This window comes from Rutidosis leptorrhynchoides, chromosome 11 (assembly GCF_046630445.1).
Source record: "Rutidosis leptorrhynchoides isolate AG116_Rl617_1_P2 chromosome 11, CSIRO_AGI_Rlap_v1, whole genome shotgun sequence".
Taxonomy (NCBI): Eukaryota; Viridiplantae; Streptophyta; class Magnoliopsida; order Asterales; family Asteraceae; genus Rutidosis; species Rutidosis leptorrhynchoides.
In genome coordinates this window covers 231,045,296-231,062,151 of record NC_092343.1, presented here as the reverse complement: position 1 = coordinate 231,062,151, position 16,856 = coordinate 231,045,296, and the positions used below count along the sequence as shown (strand labels likewise).

At 34.6% G+C, this 16,856-nt stretch overlaps 1 protein-coding gene across 1 annotated transcript; it reads right to left on the bottom strand.

Moving 5' to 3' along the window:
* Positions 1 to 3,048: 3,048 nt before the first annotated feature.
* On the bottom strand, positions 3,049 to 5,786 carry LOC139876971 (large ribosomal subunit protein eL20y). Its single transcript, XM_071864378.1, has 4 exons — positions 5,653 to 5,786; positions 5,400 to 5,515; positions 5,216 to 5,279; positions 3,049 to 3,474 (listed from the first exon to the last, which is right to left on the bottom strand). The coding sequence occupies exons 1-4, from the start codon at positions 5,662 to 5,664 to the stop codon at positions 3,133 to 3,135; spliced, it is 534 nt and encodes a 177-aa protein (XP_071720479.1). The 5' UTR covers positions 5,665 to 5,786; the 3' UTR covers positions 3,049 to 3,132.
* Between the last annotated feature and the right edge of the window lie 11,070 nt (positions 5,787 to 16,856).

Here is a 16,856-nt window from a genome sequence, read left to right as displayed (position 1 = left end):
ATACTAGGAAAAACGGGGTGTTACAAAACAACAGAAAGAAATTGACTGTACAACAGTTGCACCAATCATTCATGAAGATAGCTTATCCCCAAATCCACCGTTTCCTGATCAAATGATCAATACTGGGAATACTCACAAAGGAAATTAAAGAAAAGATCTACAATATTCTGGCTTTCATTATAGATGTATTTGCATGGCAAGAGTCAGACATGACAAAAATACCGCGAATAATAGGAAAGCAAAGCTGAATGCAATACAAATATACCTCCATTGTGCCGGAAGCGAAAAGGTATGGCACCAGACAAGGGTAAATTTCTGCAAGCTGTACAAAAGTTAGTAAAAGCTGAGATTTTACGAGAAGTTAAATATTAAACATGAGTAGCAAATCTTGCCATGGTAAAAAAGCCAGACAATATAAGGAGAATGTGTATAGATTTTATAAATATCAATAAAGCATGCTCAAAAGAATAAATATTCTTTGTTTGAGATTGATTGGAAGGTAGAATATCTTTACAGTTAGTCGTGGAGTGACTTAAGTCAATCTCGAGATCCAGACATTTTAAGCACCTTAACTATGTGTATTTGATTTGTTTAGATAATAGTAAATTAAATCATGTGAATTAAATCTTCGCATCAAAGCGCGGACCTTTTAAAACTAGTTAATATCATAAACTATCTTCATGGGAAAATGGGTATACTTAGTTCGATAAATTGAATTGGTTGTTGGAGCGTGAGATCGTTTCCATACTATTGTTGTGGCGCAATATCATAATCGTGTCACTTTTAATTCACACTCAATGTGAAAAAGTGAATTATTTGAATTAATCAGTAGATTTCCCTGTTTTGACTTGTATACATAGAAGTCGTAGATTTATATTGGAAATCGTGATTTTTTAAGTTGTAAGTTTCTTTTCGAAATCCTTATTATTATTATTATTTTAATTTTAATAATACCACTTTTAAGGCGATATATAAGAAATTAAATTTTGCATAAATGATACTACATTAAAATAGTTGTATGATTTCTTTTACATCAATTTGGGATCACTCAAGGGAACTTAACCATCCATGCATAACTTATCGCTAAGAAAGTCAAATTACTGAGCTACAACTCAATGTTAAATAATAGTAAAGTGGTTTTTAAAAGTTAATGGATGATTATATGCAATGTAAAACTCAAAATTGCAAGTCCTGATTTCTTAAGTGTAGCCTTACATAAAAATTTCTTCAAAAATAAATGTCAAAAACAATTACGTGATAATTCAATTATGTCACTATGAGAAAAATATTTCTCTTTTTCGATAGCTTGAAAAGTAAAAGTTTTATCCATTTACACAAATGATAACTGTAAATTCACAAGGAAAAATTGATCGAGTCGACAATTTGTTACACATGGAGGTCCATTTAAATGTTGGTGAATATTGACAAATGAAAACTTCAACACACTTCAGATATCATACAAAATTTCAACAAATAAAAAATATGAATACAAAGGGGTTTATAGCATTAATAACTTTTACACCATGATATAAAAAATAGAAACTTCAAGGACCAAATTTGTAACTTTCCAAACATACCAACGGCATAATTTTTTCAGTTCTTGAACAGCAAAATCTGACTAACAAAATCTTGAAATCGAACAACTAAAAAATCAACCATATTTCCTTAGAATTCCATAAAAAACCAAAATCATAATCTGAAAATATAGCATAGATTCGAAATCTGCACCGCAAATTGAACTAACAACGTCTGCCGTCATATTACCACCGTCATCTGCCGTCATAGTACCACCGTCATCTGCCGGCGGCAACCACTGCACCGGCGGCGGAGTAAGAAAATTAGCCGGTATCTTATCACCAACATCACCGTAGACTACGAAATCAAAAAGATCTTCAACCCCATGCACACAAACGACGTCGTTTGTGTAAAAATCAGGTGATGTGATTAAAGAATCATCAATTGTAAAATTACCAATTTCATTATTGGTAATGACAATTGTTTTGAAGGGTAATAGTGTAGGAATCCGGGTATGAGTTTTGAATAATTGGAGCTCCGAGAATGTGAAACGTTGTGGGAGAATATGGTAGGGGATAATGGTCAACGGGTCAAAGTTGAGGGACCCGGTTGCGGTGGTGGAAAGGCGGGAAAGCGCATCGTTTTCGGGAAGGAAAATGGTGGCGGAAGTTGGGATATTTGTGGTTGTTGGAATTGAAGAAACTGATGATGTTGAATTTGTGGGGTTGAAGAGTGTGTTGAGCCATGAAGTGAAGTCGCCGGAACCGATTAATGCGTCAAGAATGTTCTTGAGTTGTTGTTGTTGAATGGTGGTGGATTTTGGCGGTGGAATGGTGGGCGGTTGTGATGGGGAAGTTTGGTTTGTGGCGGAGATGTGGTGATGAATGGTGGTGGTTATGATGGTAAAGAGGAGAAAAATGATAAAATTTTTTGACATTATTTGTTTGTTGGAGGGAAATGAATTAGTTCTGATAAATTGTGATTTTTGGTTTTATTATATTTATGTAGAGAGAGAAGAGAGAAAATAGAGATGATGATAATAATGTGGTGTTTTGAGTTCATGCAATCACCTTTAACTGAAGTGATTTTTGGTTTTCTGCCTTGCATATAAATTCAATCAAGATCAGTCGGTTGCTATTTTTTTATAAAGATTTGTTATTGTTATATGATTAATTATTAATCTACACAAAATTAAAAAATATAAAAAAAAAAAAATTATGAAGAGAAAGGTTTGATGCTTATCTTAGTTACGTGGGAAAGAAATTAAAATTAAGCATTCACGAGTCACTGGTAAAATAAAGTTTGAACACTTTTTCTGGAATTGTAACAAGAAACCTAAAAATGATAAGAATAGATTGAAATTGGACAGATTCAGCAGAAAGCAATAATCAGTTCATAGGAGAAAAATGGGGCCTACGTCGCTAAATCGACAAACAATAGGATGAAATAGCAATTATCTAAAGAAATTAAGGGGTCCCAAAACCATTTTACGATATCCATAATCTTTTAAAACCAACAAAGAATCCAGGATCATGAAACAACAAACACGTTTATGGTAATAATAATAAGTTGAAGTCAAGAACATCTCTTATACAAACAAACTACAAAACCGATAACTCAAACAAACAGATTAGGCCTTGAAGCTTTGTAAGTGGTCTTGAGCTTCCTAGTTGGAGGTCTAACTTTCTTAAACACCAATGGGAATTTGATCTTTGAGTTATGAAATTGTTTTGTGGACTCCCTCTTGCAAAGCTTAGCTGGAATGGTTGCGGTCTTGATGACCTGGATGCAGTGGTGGCGCACCCTGTGGCGAGATGCCATCTCAGTGTACATTTGTTCAATAGAACCGTTAAGAGTTGTATCCCTGTACTCTTTGTACATGTTATGGTACCCTGTCCTCGATTGGTATCTTAGCCATATGCCATAGTTCTTGATCGTTGTTGGATTCTTCTCAAAAATCTAGAGAAATAAAACAATGCAACCAACGCGAGTTATATATATGTATATAATGAAGCAGATAAAGATAACTAGTGAATGATATAGATATATGATTTATTGGTTTATGATAGCAATACCCTCCCTTTACACATTACATACTACTAATTGCTTCTTCAAACCCTTTTCTACCGTATTATTGCTTAAACAACACAAATACTTCACTTACATACTAAAAATGTAAAAAATTTGAATTTTCATAGTTTTGTATTCGCCACTATATTCATAGTATGACTAGTGATGAAAGTCAACATAAACGTTAGAAATGATCCATTTGCTTTATTCTTACTTATATTCAGGTTGTGTTCGATTCAACTTTCAGTGCTGGTAATTTGGGTTTGTTTCTTAACTTGGAGCCATTAACCATTTATCACCAAGATGTGTTAAAAGTTAAAACAAATCAATAGCCAAGGGACAGACAGTAGAAGCCACTAGTATTTGTAACAAGCTTAAGAAAAAGATACTAGCCCATTAAAACCTATTCAACAAACCTGTATTATACCTGGCAAACGGGTCGAGATGGGTCGGGTTGGGTCAAAGATGGGTTCGGGTCGAAATGGGTCATGGGTCCAAACAGGTCAGAATTAAAATGGGTCGGACGGGTTGGGTCGAGACCCGGGTCGGGTTGGGTCAAGACCCGGGTCGGGTTGGGGCAAGACCCGGGTCGGTTGGGTCGGGCTAGTAACAATTTCTTGTTTGTATTTTTTGATGTATCTCTTCTGAACACGAGCCCCGAAAACGGGCGCCGAAAACGGGCGCCGAAAACGAGCGCCGAAAACGGCTGCAGAAAACGGGCCGAAAACGAACCCCGAAATTGCGCGATGAAATCGCGCGCCGAAAAACGCGCGCCGAAAACGACCGCCGAAAAAGCGCGCCAAAAACGGGCGCCGAAAAAGGGTGACGGAAAACGTGCGCCGAAAACGCGCACCGAAAACGGGCCCCAAAATCGCGCGCCGAAAACGGCCGCCCAAAACGGGCCCCGAAATCGGGCGCCGAAATCGCGCGACGGAAAACGCGCGCCGAAAACGCGCGCCGAAAACGCGCGACAAAAATAGCGCGCCGGAAAACGTGCGCCGAAAACGCGCCCCGAAATCGCGCGCCGGAAAAGCGCGCCGAAAAAGCGCGCCGAAAACGGGTGTCAAAAACGGGCGACGGAAAACGCGCGCCGAAAACGGGCCCCGAAATCGCGCGCGGAAAACGGGCCCCGAAAGCGCGCCCCGAAAACGGCCACCCAAAACGGGCCACAAAATCGGCGCCGAAATCGCGCGCCGAAAACTATAAATAAAGAGGCAGCCCGATACAAACAATTTTATGACCATAAAAGGTGCCAAAGCACGTCTCAAAGCACTAGGAGCCTAAGCAACCACCTTAAGCCAATTTACACTTACTTAACATCCCTAGCTTAAAAGCACTTATGCTCGCCTAAGGCACACTTCTTTCAAACATTACATAATGGTCAACTCGAACAACAAGAAGCAAAACTAGATGAACGTAGTTGTAAACCTGAACAACCTATAGCATATTGTACCATATAAGAACAGCTCATTTAACTACAACTTAAGTTGAACTTCAACAACTGCAATAATATAGATCTAATGCCACTTTATTTAAATCAACAAAACATACAACAATTATAAAAATCTTATAGACTATAATTATAATTAAAATTATAATTATATAACAATATCATGTTGGGGACTATTACCTCATTGATAGCCAGCATCTGACCATTGCTCTTTTTCACCTTCTTAAGCTTCCTCAAAAAGTACCTTTTTCACAAGAAATTAAGAACAAAAATCGCTTCATATATGTATCAAAATGCATATAAACGATCAAATATATATATATATATATATATATATATATATAAATTGATTGTGTAGATATACCAAAACTTGCTCTTTGCACGAACTTCGTTAGTAGCCCAAAGCTTCATACGGTAGATTTTAGGATGTTCATCTGTTTCAGTAGGCAATGCTCTGCCTACAACCTGAAACTGATGAAACTAGACACACAAATACAACAATTAATTAACAAATTATTGCCATTTATAATTAACCTAATTTATCAGTTAGTACTACATAAATACTTAAACTACGTAATTAAAATGATTAAATTACAAAAAGATAGATACTTAATTACCTTGTAACTCATGTTGTATTGCTGCCTGGTTGATCAATTTCAAACAATCAAGGTGTGTGCAAGATGTGAAATGCAGCAAATGTATAGGGGGTATGCTTTACTAAATTATGAACCCTACATCTGATTGTTTTTTCTGTTGAAATGGGCTGAGCCCATTAAGGCGTTGGGTTCACGTCCATAAAATTAAAATTGGAAAATTGATCAAAACTAGTTTTCGAACCCCTCGCTTCGCGCTGGGGGTCGGTTTTCAATGTATTTTATTGCGTTTAGTTTGTAAAATTATTTCGTAGCTAACGATGATGTCGTTGAAGCGCAACTCGAGTCGAACTAAAAGGTATAACCCGTGAAAGATTTACATGTTATTTTAAATTAACAATATATGTGCATCTCTGCGTTTCGCTATGGAATTGTCGATTTTTAAAAATTTAACGCAAAATCAACGTGTATTAAAAGTACCCCAAATATTTAGCGTTTTTTAAAAAGCGTCCGTTTTGCGTATAGTTAGTGACATTGTGTTCCTAAAATTATTTCGAGTTTAACGATGGTGTCGGAAATATTTAACTCGTTGCGAGCGAGAAGATATGATCCGTTGAATATTTGGGTGGAGTTTACTTAAGATTTTTTATGAAAATGGTTATTTGACACTTTACCCCCTGTTTAGGGGGTCGATTTGAATTTTTGAAAAAAGTCTTAGGGGCTTTTGGTGAAATGAATTTTTTTTTTTTAAAAAGATGAAAAGTCGAAAATGCCCCTATACTATTCATCATTTTTGTCTATTAGATATATGTATATATAATACTGTCATTTCAAATACTATTTTATAATATGCCTCCAAAAAATCATAATTGCAAATATGTTCATTGTGCCCATATCACGTACCATACATGATGTGTTCAAGTACCTGTTACCAAAATTTTTATCGAGACAACTTAATTTCTGACGCCACATGCACTGTGCGTGGTGTGTAGTGACCCGTCCTAATTCATCTGGACGAAGTCTTCAACAGTTGGTCCCATTGCGAGATTCTGACCTCTATATGCCATGAACGACTCCATGTAATATGAGCAAATGCACAGCGGAAGATTTCTTTCATACCTGAGAATAAACATGCTTTAAAGTATCAACCAAAAGGTTGGTGAGTTCATAAGTTTATCATAAAACAATAAAATTAATCATTTTGATAGACCACAAGATTTAAATCCTGCATGGTACAAATGGGCCCGAATCCTATACCCACCTGTAATGTACATGCGATATATTTTAAATACAGTACACCTTTCTCGTGTACGAAATCATCTTTCATAAATCTTAGTAACCGTACACATATCTCGTGCATAAAAATAACATACACATAACCTGTGTATAAAATCATTCTCTCGATACATAACATTCATTTTTCATTGTTTTTATAGCTTGGCTTGGTAACCGACCTTAACATATAATGCGCATAATAATATCCCCAAAACAGAACATCTCGTCTGTATAATAATCATATAAACTTCGAAGTACTAAACACCACGCCCACTAGCCCTTCCGTCTAGTGAACATTCTGGGTGGGGGTGTTAAATCCGGTAGCTACCTTTAGGATTCGCGTGAATTAGGGCCATACCCGATTCTAATTCTTAGGTTACCAAGCAATAATAATCAGGGGAAAAATATTCACAACAATTAGTGGCAATTATCAAGTCCACATAATTCAATAATAATCCACAGAACTTCTGTCTGCATAATAATTCATTCGAGGAATGGTTTGCTTGTGTCTATCTCGTCAAACATTTATAAAAGCATTTCATGTATTCGCAGTTCAAAAATATATTTAAAAAAAAAATATTTAATAAAACATTTGTAAAAACAGCGCATGAATTCTCAGTCCCAAAAATGTAAAGAGTAAAAGGGAATCAAATGAACTCACCTAATGTATTTTGTAGTAAAATACATAAGACTATATTCAACAATGCAGGGTTGGCCTCGGATTCACGAACCTCAAAGAGTAGTCCTTAAAAAAAATGTCCAAGTCCAGGTTTGAACACGCGACCTCTCGTTCATCAACACAACACCCAACCATCCATCTGTTTTCCCTTTTCTGTTAAACCACGACTTTGATTTTATTTATACATTACTTCAGTTCCTTTATCTTTATTGTTCTTATTATTATATTCGACATCATACGATCAATATCATAATTCAACCCGAATCATCATGACATCATACAACCTCATCGTCTATTATGATCATAATCATCATGATCTAATCTTCACCATCATAAACAATTTCGGTTATCGCTCAAATCATGCAAGCGTTGGGTGTTGTCATCGTCAGGAATCAATAAGTAAAGAACGGCCCATTTGTTCAAAAAGGTTTACTAGCCTATCAAAAATTATTACTAACCTAACAGGAAAAACCCCTTTAAACCTTGGTGCTTTATAAAAAAATCTACCACATGTTCGATGGTTTCATGGCATTATCAAATAATGTAACAACTTCTCGTCCCAACCATTAAACTAAGTCCACGGTCCCCAAATCATTTAACAGGAAAAATAATGGGTGGAATTAGTCGGGTGTCGGCCATAGAGACAAAGAAGAAACACTAATTTCCTTGGATACTCAATAAACAAATTCTATGTAATGTCAAATGTCGGCCATAAAATTTCAATAATGATCCACTTGCATAACTTTCCTCAAATATTGAATAACAAATATATTTTTAATATACTCTCTTATCTTAACATATTACCTTATCTTCATTGCTAGCTACTCATCATCACCATATCATTGTAATCCTCACAGTAACAGATGGCCGAAGCAAAAATAGAAAGAAAGGAGAAGTGTGTAGCAGCAAGTCTTCGACAGAAATATATATATATATATATATAGAGTTGCAGTGAATCGATTTGTCAAGTGGTGAACTAATACCACAACAGCAGCCCGATACATAAGCTATTAGCTGGCCCATCTTAGTTCACCCCAACAGAAAACGAACCTCGACCCATCAATTAATTGGATCTCGGCCCAAAGACCTCTTCTTGGATTCAAGGTTCATAAATAAAAAGAAAACTGCCCAACCCAAGTTCGTAGCAGCTCATAACATAAAGCAAAAGAAATTTTGGTTCATGGTTATCTAAGTGGGACGTTTTCTTTTATAAAAAAAAAAAATATACTATGAAGTTCCTTGGATGCTCAAGTACCACATACTTTTGGTGCCTTGTTAGATTAATAAGTGGGGTACATCTTGTGAAAACTTGTCGACCATTACAACTCCACTAGATTAAATAATAATTGAACGCCATATATTAATATAAACAAGTTGTCCAAAAACTTCACCATAATCTCATCTTGTCCCACTTCAATTAGTACGCACACATAAGAAGAGTAAATTTGTTGAGTCTGGTTCACGAATAGGAAAAGAAGGAGAAGGATGTAGTAGCAAAAGTTGTGGTGTTTATAAGTTGTGGTATTCGATAGTTCTTCCCAACAGAACAAGAATTAGAAGAGTAAATATTAACAGCCATATTAGAAGCTGTATCTTGAATAACAGAAGTGTGGACACAGGTTGTCGAAGAGAAAAGAAAAAATAAAAGTAGTAGGTTCATGGGTCTTGGTTGGTGTTTGTTTCGATTACCACAGAAAAAGAATAGTAGAACAGCAACCAGAATAGTGACAGCATGGTTTGGGTGATCGTACAAGGAGAGCAAGGGCTTTAGTAGCGGTGGTCTATAGTGGTGGTAGTTTTCAAGATGGTTATGTTGATCAAGCATGATGGTGGTGGAAGCTCACAGTGATGACGGGTGAAGAGTTGAAGTAAGAAGACAAGGTGATGGAGAAGAAGAGAGTAGGTTAATGGTGATTGAAAACACATAAGATTCCCGTTGTCATTCTCCATCATTCTATGTATATGTAATATAGCTAGATTTGCTCAACAAGAAAAATATTCTGTCAGAATATAAAATAAAATTGACTGTAACAGAAATTTGTTTGTTCATGATAATTGGATTCTTAATTGTACGATTCATGAGATAGAAAACAACTTGCTTAAAGTTTGAAAATGATTGGAAACAGAATACTTGTTTGCCTGTATTTATATATATGTATACGGTATTTATATTTATTATGTATATATGTATAATCTGTACATATCCGCGTATTTTATATCTATATAGTTGTTTATCTGAAATTTATATATCAATATATATGTATTTTTCATATTAAGGAAAACATAATATTATAAATAACACAAACATTAATATTTACTTTAATATTAATTTTAATAACTAAATTAGTAATATTTATAATAAAGATGATATTGCATCATATAATACTAGTAAGAATAATGAAACTTAACAATTTTAAATAATATAATAATTTAGTAATCAGATTAATAATAATACCTTCAATAATCCTAATAATAATTAAACTTATAATTTTACTAATAACCATGATACTAACAATAATGTATTAACTATATTTTACTTATAATTTAAATTTAATATGTTAATATTACCGTTTATTAATTACATATTTATTTACAGACCATAGTTCGTGAATCGTCGAGAGTAGTCAATGGTTAAATGGATATATTAAAACAGTTCAAAAATTTTGAATCTCAAATTACAGACTTTGCTTATCGTGTCGAAATCATATAAAGATTAAGTTTAAATTTGGTCGGAAATTCTCGGGTTGTCACAGTACCTACCCGTTAAAGAAATTTCGTCCCAAAATTTGAGTGAGGTGGTCATGGCTAACAATAAAAATGTTTCTATGACTAATATGAGTTGATAAGTAGAGTTTTATTACCATAGAGTAATATGGATAACATGACTCGATTACTCGAAAGTATAAGTGAAGCTATCGCAAAAGATTGAAATAGGAAAAGTAAAGATTCGTCTTAACTTTTGACAGAGTCAGGGTTGAATTCCGGAATTCAAGGGATTTAAAGAAAATCTTCGAAATCTCAAAGATTTGATTTTTCGGTGAATAAGAAAATTAAGATCTCCATAATTAAATACGATGATCTGCCTTGATTACTCTGTCTGATATTTCCATTATAAATTAAACTCTTCCGTTCCATTATTCACACCATTCCTATACTTTCTTTCTTATTTCATACATCTAAAAGATTGTGAAAATGCTTAATTCAGTTCTAATCCTTGTCCTTATCCTGGCTATCGCAACACTCATTCTCCTTTTCCAATTTCCACAGGAGGATTCTATTTTCTTCCACATCCCCCTTGGTGTTATATTGTTTTTAATTCTCCCATGTCTTTATGTTGCGATAAACATTGACATACATGGTTTGTAATTTATGTGTTGTTATCGGGCTTTATATTCTCCCTTATATTTCGAAGTCCCTTCTTCTGTTTTCCATAATCATTGTCATCCCCAGTTAATGCTCTCTTTAATTTACAGCGATTTATACCCCAATTTCTATTTCGGAGCTTTGTCCCTTCGTTTCTTCTTCTTGCGATTAAACACCGCTTGTAATGGTTCAGAATTCGAAGATATAAACTTCGGAATGAACATTGTTAATGTTCTAAGAAGGAAATCTTAATGGCACGATTTGATTTGTCAAATTACCAGAATCACTGAGAATAGAACTATCAAGAATATATTTTCTTGATATGTTCGGAGGTGAAGTAGAATGAACGAGTCGTGTAACATGGCACATGATGACGTTATGATCTGTGAATAATCATGTTCCATTAGAAACTCAGCATGACTTACTGTAATATAATCACGTTGATCAAGTGTCATTATATTATACTAACTCATGCATCAATTCCCAACACCACTTCAAAACATTCATAATTTAAACTCGAATTTTAAAGAATTTTAGAAACTAAAGTAGTTTCCTTTATGATGTAATATAGATAGCACGAAGAGATAAATAATTTCGGACGAGAATATTTATGAAAATATCTTCAGAAATATCGAAGATATTTATGATGATATTTTGGAATTTCTAAGTTCGATGGTTGATGAAGAAAGATTTTCCGCAAGATTTTTAACATGGGTACGGAGTAAGATATTCGTTGAAGGTTTCATCGGATCCAGAATTACTTGGGTTCTTTGAATATATAGTATGGTCCTTGTATTTGTCCTTGGTCTCCTTCGTGGTTAGCTCAATCCGTTTTCCAGTTCCAACTTTTCTGAGCTTTTCCAACATACTATTCTTTATCATCAAACTTTCGATGATTAAGGTCGTTTACGGTTGTCTATGGTTTCTGCTACTTCATTCAGCTTTTTCAACATTCAGAGTATTGATTTGTGATTGAGTGCTTTTCAGAATTTCAGAATGAGAGATCATAATTCTAAGAGATAAATGTCATACATATAACTGTTGATATAGATATGCTGTGAGTTTTCAAAGTACTGATTGCTGATTCCCGGTAATTGTTATGGCAATTCTTGTTACAAGATGCGGATGAGTATATGATAGGGTTTCAATGAATAAATATAATGATTTGTCAGAGAGATTTAAGCCAAGAAGCAACGAGGTTGCTGGTACGTCTACTGGTAATATGGTGGAATATAAAAGAATTCTCCGGTATCAAAAGGGTAATTGTATATATATCAGGATTATAGTAAGACTACTTCGAATGAAAAGTCGAAGTTGACTTGCTGGAGCTGTGACAAAATTGGCTACTTTGAAAAGGGATCGCAAAGTTACTTTTGCTAATAAATGCCAAAGGATCTGACGCGGCTACGTGTTAAACTTTTACTCAGTTGCCGAGAGTTTCTCAGGTGCATAACTATTTGCATAAATCTTTCCTTTCGTAGATGAAGTGCGGTTGATTCATCCTATCGATTGAGGTGTTTTCAAGAATCATGAAAGGTTTGAACGCAGATTGTAATCGTCAAGATACAAATGGGGTTTAAGATAAAATCAAGTGGCAAACTTGAAGAAATGTTTAGTTTCATATGTTAAAATCAATATTTTAATTCATTTTAATTGTCCAATGTTATTAGTCCACAGTTAACAGTCCAATAATTCATATATAGTTTAATATATAATATTCGAATTAATTAATACGTATCGTGACCCGTATACGTCTCAGACTCGATCACAACTCAAACTATATATATTATTGTAGAATCAACCTCAACCCTGTATAGCGAACTCGATCATTACAGCATATAGAGTGTCTATGGTTATTCCAAATAATATATATAGATGCGTCGATATGATATGTCAAAACCTTGTATAGGTGCCCTGATATTTAAAGTTCGTAAAATAAATAACAGAAATTAAATGACGATAAATAAAATTGCGATAATTAAATTGCGATAAAATAAATTGCGATAAAATAAATTACGATAAATAAATTGCGATAATTAAAATGTAATAAGGAATTAACAGTTAGCTAGGAACAGTTAGCTAGGGTTTTGTCAGCGTAGATTCTTAACAAAATTTCTCATAGTTAATTTGTTTGTTTCTAATAAATTTTATTTTGTCCAATGTTTTCTTCATTATGCCACTTGTTGGATTCTGATAGATCAAAATTCAAGTATGAAATTGAATGAAAATGGTTATTCTGTGGTGAACGGATACGTATATCGGTGGATGTAAGTAGAATAGTAAATGACTGTTGAATCAGATTCGAAGAATGTATAGTGTAACTTATTAATGTGAAATTTAAATATCCCTCAGGTATTACCTACCCGTTAAAATATTTTCACCATTATTAGTTTGTACAAAAGAATTTTAATTACAATCTTTATGAAAATATACTTACACATATATTTTCTTCAGATGTAATCATGAATTTAATGGGTCAATATGATATTAGACTCATTTGATTTACCGTTAGAATATGAATATATAATCTCTAAAACATTAAAGATTATATAATTGCCATGTCGAACGAAGATAAATAATGTAGAATGATTCGTAAAATGATGATTATGCTTGAGGTACAGAATGAGATATTGAGGTTTGTGCTGCAGATGTTGTTGTTGATGGTACTGGTGTTACCGGTGCTGTTGTTGAAGCAGGTACGTTTTGCACCACATTTTCCAAATTGATTATTCGAGCGCGAAGTTCGTTGACTTCTTCCATTATTCCGGGATGATTGTCGGTCGGAACGAGCAAAATGAATAAGATCTAGAATCTGGAATAGTATATAATCATGACGGGATACTCTGGAAATGAGAGAGAAAATGGTGTCTCGAACAGGTTCGCCGGTAAACGCTTCAGGTTCATTGTCAAGAGGTGAATTCGGTTGGTGGAAGGGATCGCCTTCTTCGCGTCTCTATTGATTAAGTCGACTACGAACCCATCAGATGAATTGGGGATGGCTGATTGATTGATTCATTCTGGTGACACTGCTTTCGGAGCTTAGGTGAAACTCCATATCGAAATAGCTGTCGGAATAACTATCGGAATAGTTATCAGAATCTGAGGGACTCGAACTGGTTGAGGGATTCATCTCGTACGATCAGATGAAGGATTTTCGATAAGAAATAGATTATAGGATGTAGATTAGTACCCTGCAATACATAATTTTACATATGCATATATAATACTAAAATCCCATAAGTTACGGAGGAATCTACGAAATATGTCAGGCAAAGTTACAGTAACAGATACGCTAAGATATGAAGTAGCAGATACGCTAAGATATGAATTTGTCTATACACTATTCATGCAATCAATGCAGTAAGATGTGTCTAGACTAAGAATGATAAGCAAATGATTTTCTAAGAATGATAAGCAGGTAATTTTTGACACGAAATGATAAGCAAAACTTTTGACATGCAGACACGGTCGAAGTCCAGACTTACTGATGCATCTAAACAACTATCAGTTAGACACACTAATGCAAGACCTGGTTCGCTAAGACCAACGCTCTAATACCACCTGTAGTGACCCGTCCTAATCCATCTGGACGAAGTCTTCAACAGTTGGTCCCATTGCGAGGTTCTGACCTCTATATGCCATGAACAACTCCATGTAATATGAGCAAATGCACAGCGGAAGATTTCTTTCATACCTGAGAATAAACAGGCTTTAAAGTATCAACCAAAAGGTTGATGAGTTCATAAGTTTATCATAAAACAATAAAATTAATCATATTGATAGACCACAAGATTTAAATCCTGCATGGTACAAATGGGCCCGAATCCTATACCCACCTGTAATGTACATGCGATATATTTTAAATACAGTACACCTTTCTCGTGTACAAAATCATCTTTCATAAATCTTAGTAACCGTACACATATCTCGTGCACAAAAATAACATACACATAAACTGTGTATAAAATCATTCTCTCGATACATAACATTCACTTTTCATTGTTTTTATAGCTTGGCTTGGTAACCGACCTTAACATATAATGCGCATAATAATATCCCCAAAACAGAACATCTCGTCTGTATAATAATCATATAAACTTCGAAGTACTAAACACCACGCCCACTAGCCCTTCCGTCTAGTGAACATTCTGGGTGAGGGTGTTAAACCCGGTAGCTACCTTTAGGATTCGCGTGAATTAGGGCCATACCCGATTCTAATTCTTAGGTTACCAAGCAATAATAATCAGGGGAAAAATATTCACAACAATTAGTGGCAATTATCAAGTCCACATAATTCAATAATAATCCACAGAACTTCTGTCTGTATAATAATTCATTCGAGGAATGTTTTGCTTGTGTCTATCTCGTCAAACATTTATAAAAGCATTTCATGTATTCGCAGTTCAAAAATATATTTAAAAAAAAAATATTTAATAAAACAGTTGTAAAAACAGCGCATGAATTCTCAGTCCCAAAAATGTAAAGAGTAAAAGGGAATCAAATGAACTCACCTAATGTATTTTGTAGTAAAATACATAAGACTACATTCAACAATGCAGGGTTGGCCTCGGATTCACGAACCTCAAAGAGTAGTCCTTAAAAAAAATGTCCAAGTCCAGGTTTGAACACGCGACCTCTCGTTCATCAATACAACACCCAACCATCCATCTGTTTTCCCTTTTCTGTTAAACCACAACTTTGATTTTATTTATACATTACTTCAGTTCCTTTATCTTTATCGTTCTTATTATTATATTCGACATCATATGATCAATATCATAATTCAACCCGAATCATCATGACATCATACAACCTCATCGCCTATTATGATCATAATCATCATAATCTAATCTTCACCATCATAAACAATTTCCGTTATCCCTCAAATCATGCAAGCGTTGGGTGTTGTCATCTTCAGGAATCAATAAGTAAAGAACGGCCCATTTGTTCAAAAAGGTTTACTAGCCTATCAAAAATTATTACTAACCCAACAGCAAAAACCCCTTTAAACCTTGGTGCTTTATAAAAAAATCTGCCACATGTTCGATGGTTTCATGGCATTATCAAATAATGTAACAACTTCTCGTCCCAACCATTAAACTAAGTCCACGGTCCCCAAATCATTTAACAGGAAAAATAATGGGTGGAATTAGTTGGGTGTCAGCCATAGAGACAAAGAAGAAACACTAATTTCCTTGGATACTCAATAAACAAATTCTATGTAATGTCAAATGTCGGCCATAAAATTTCAATAATGATCCACTTGCATAACTTTCCTCAAATATTGAATAACAAATATATTTTTAATATACTCTTTTATCTTAACATATTACCTTATCTTCATTGCTAGCTACTCATCATCACCATATCATTGTAATCCTCACAGTAACATATGGCCGAAGCAAAAATAGAAAGAAAGGAGAAGTGTGTAGCAGCAAGTCTTCGATAGAAATATATATATATATAGAGTTGCAGTGAATCGATTTGTCAAGTGGTGAACTAATACCACAACAGCAGCCCGATACATAAGCTATTAGCTGGCCCATCTTAGTTCAGCCCAACAGAAAAAGAACCTCGACCCATCAATTAATTGGATCTCGGCCCAAAGACCTCTTCTTGGATTCAAGGTTCATAAATAAAAAGAAAAGTGCCCAACCCAAGTTCGTAGCAGCTCATAACATAAAGCAAAAGAAATTTTGGTTCATGGTTATCTTAGTGGGACGTTTTCTTTTATAAAAAAAATATACTATGAAGTTCCTTGGATGCTCAAGTACCACATACTTTTGGTGCCTTGTTATATTAATAAGTGGGGTACATCTTGTGAAAACTTGTCGACCATTACAACTCCACTAGATTAAATAATAATTGAACGCCATATATTAATATAAACAAGTTGTCCAAAAACTTCACC

What these genes read in the sequence shown, in the direction of transcription:
- LOC139876971 (XM_071864378.1), bottom strand. An exon ending in CGTGCAAAGAGCAAGTTTTG is followed by an intron (nt 5,280 to 5,399) that starts GTATATCTACAC and finishes CTTGTGAAAAAG; the next exon opens with GTACTTTTTGAGGAAGCTTA. An exon ending in AGATGCTGGCTATCAATGAG is followed by an intron (nt 3,475 to 5,215) that starts GTAATAGTCCCC and finishes TTATTTCTCTAG; the next exon opens with ATTTTTGAGAAGAATCCAAC.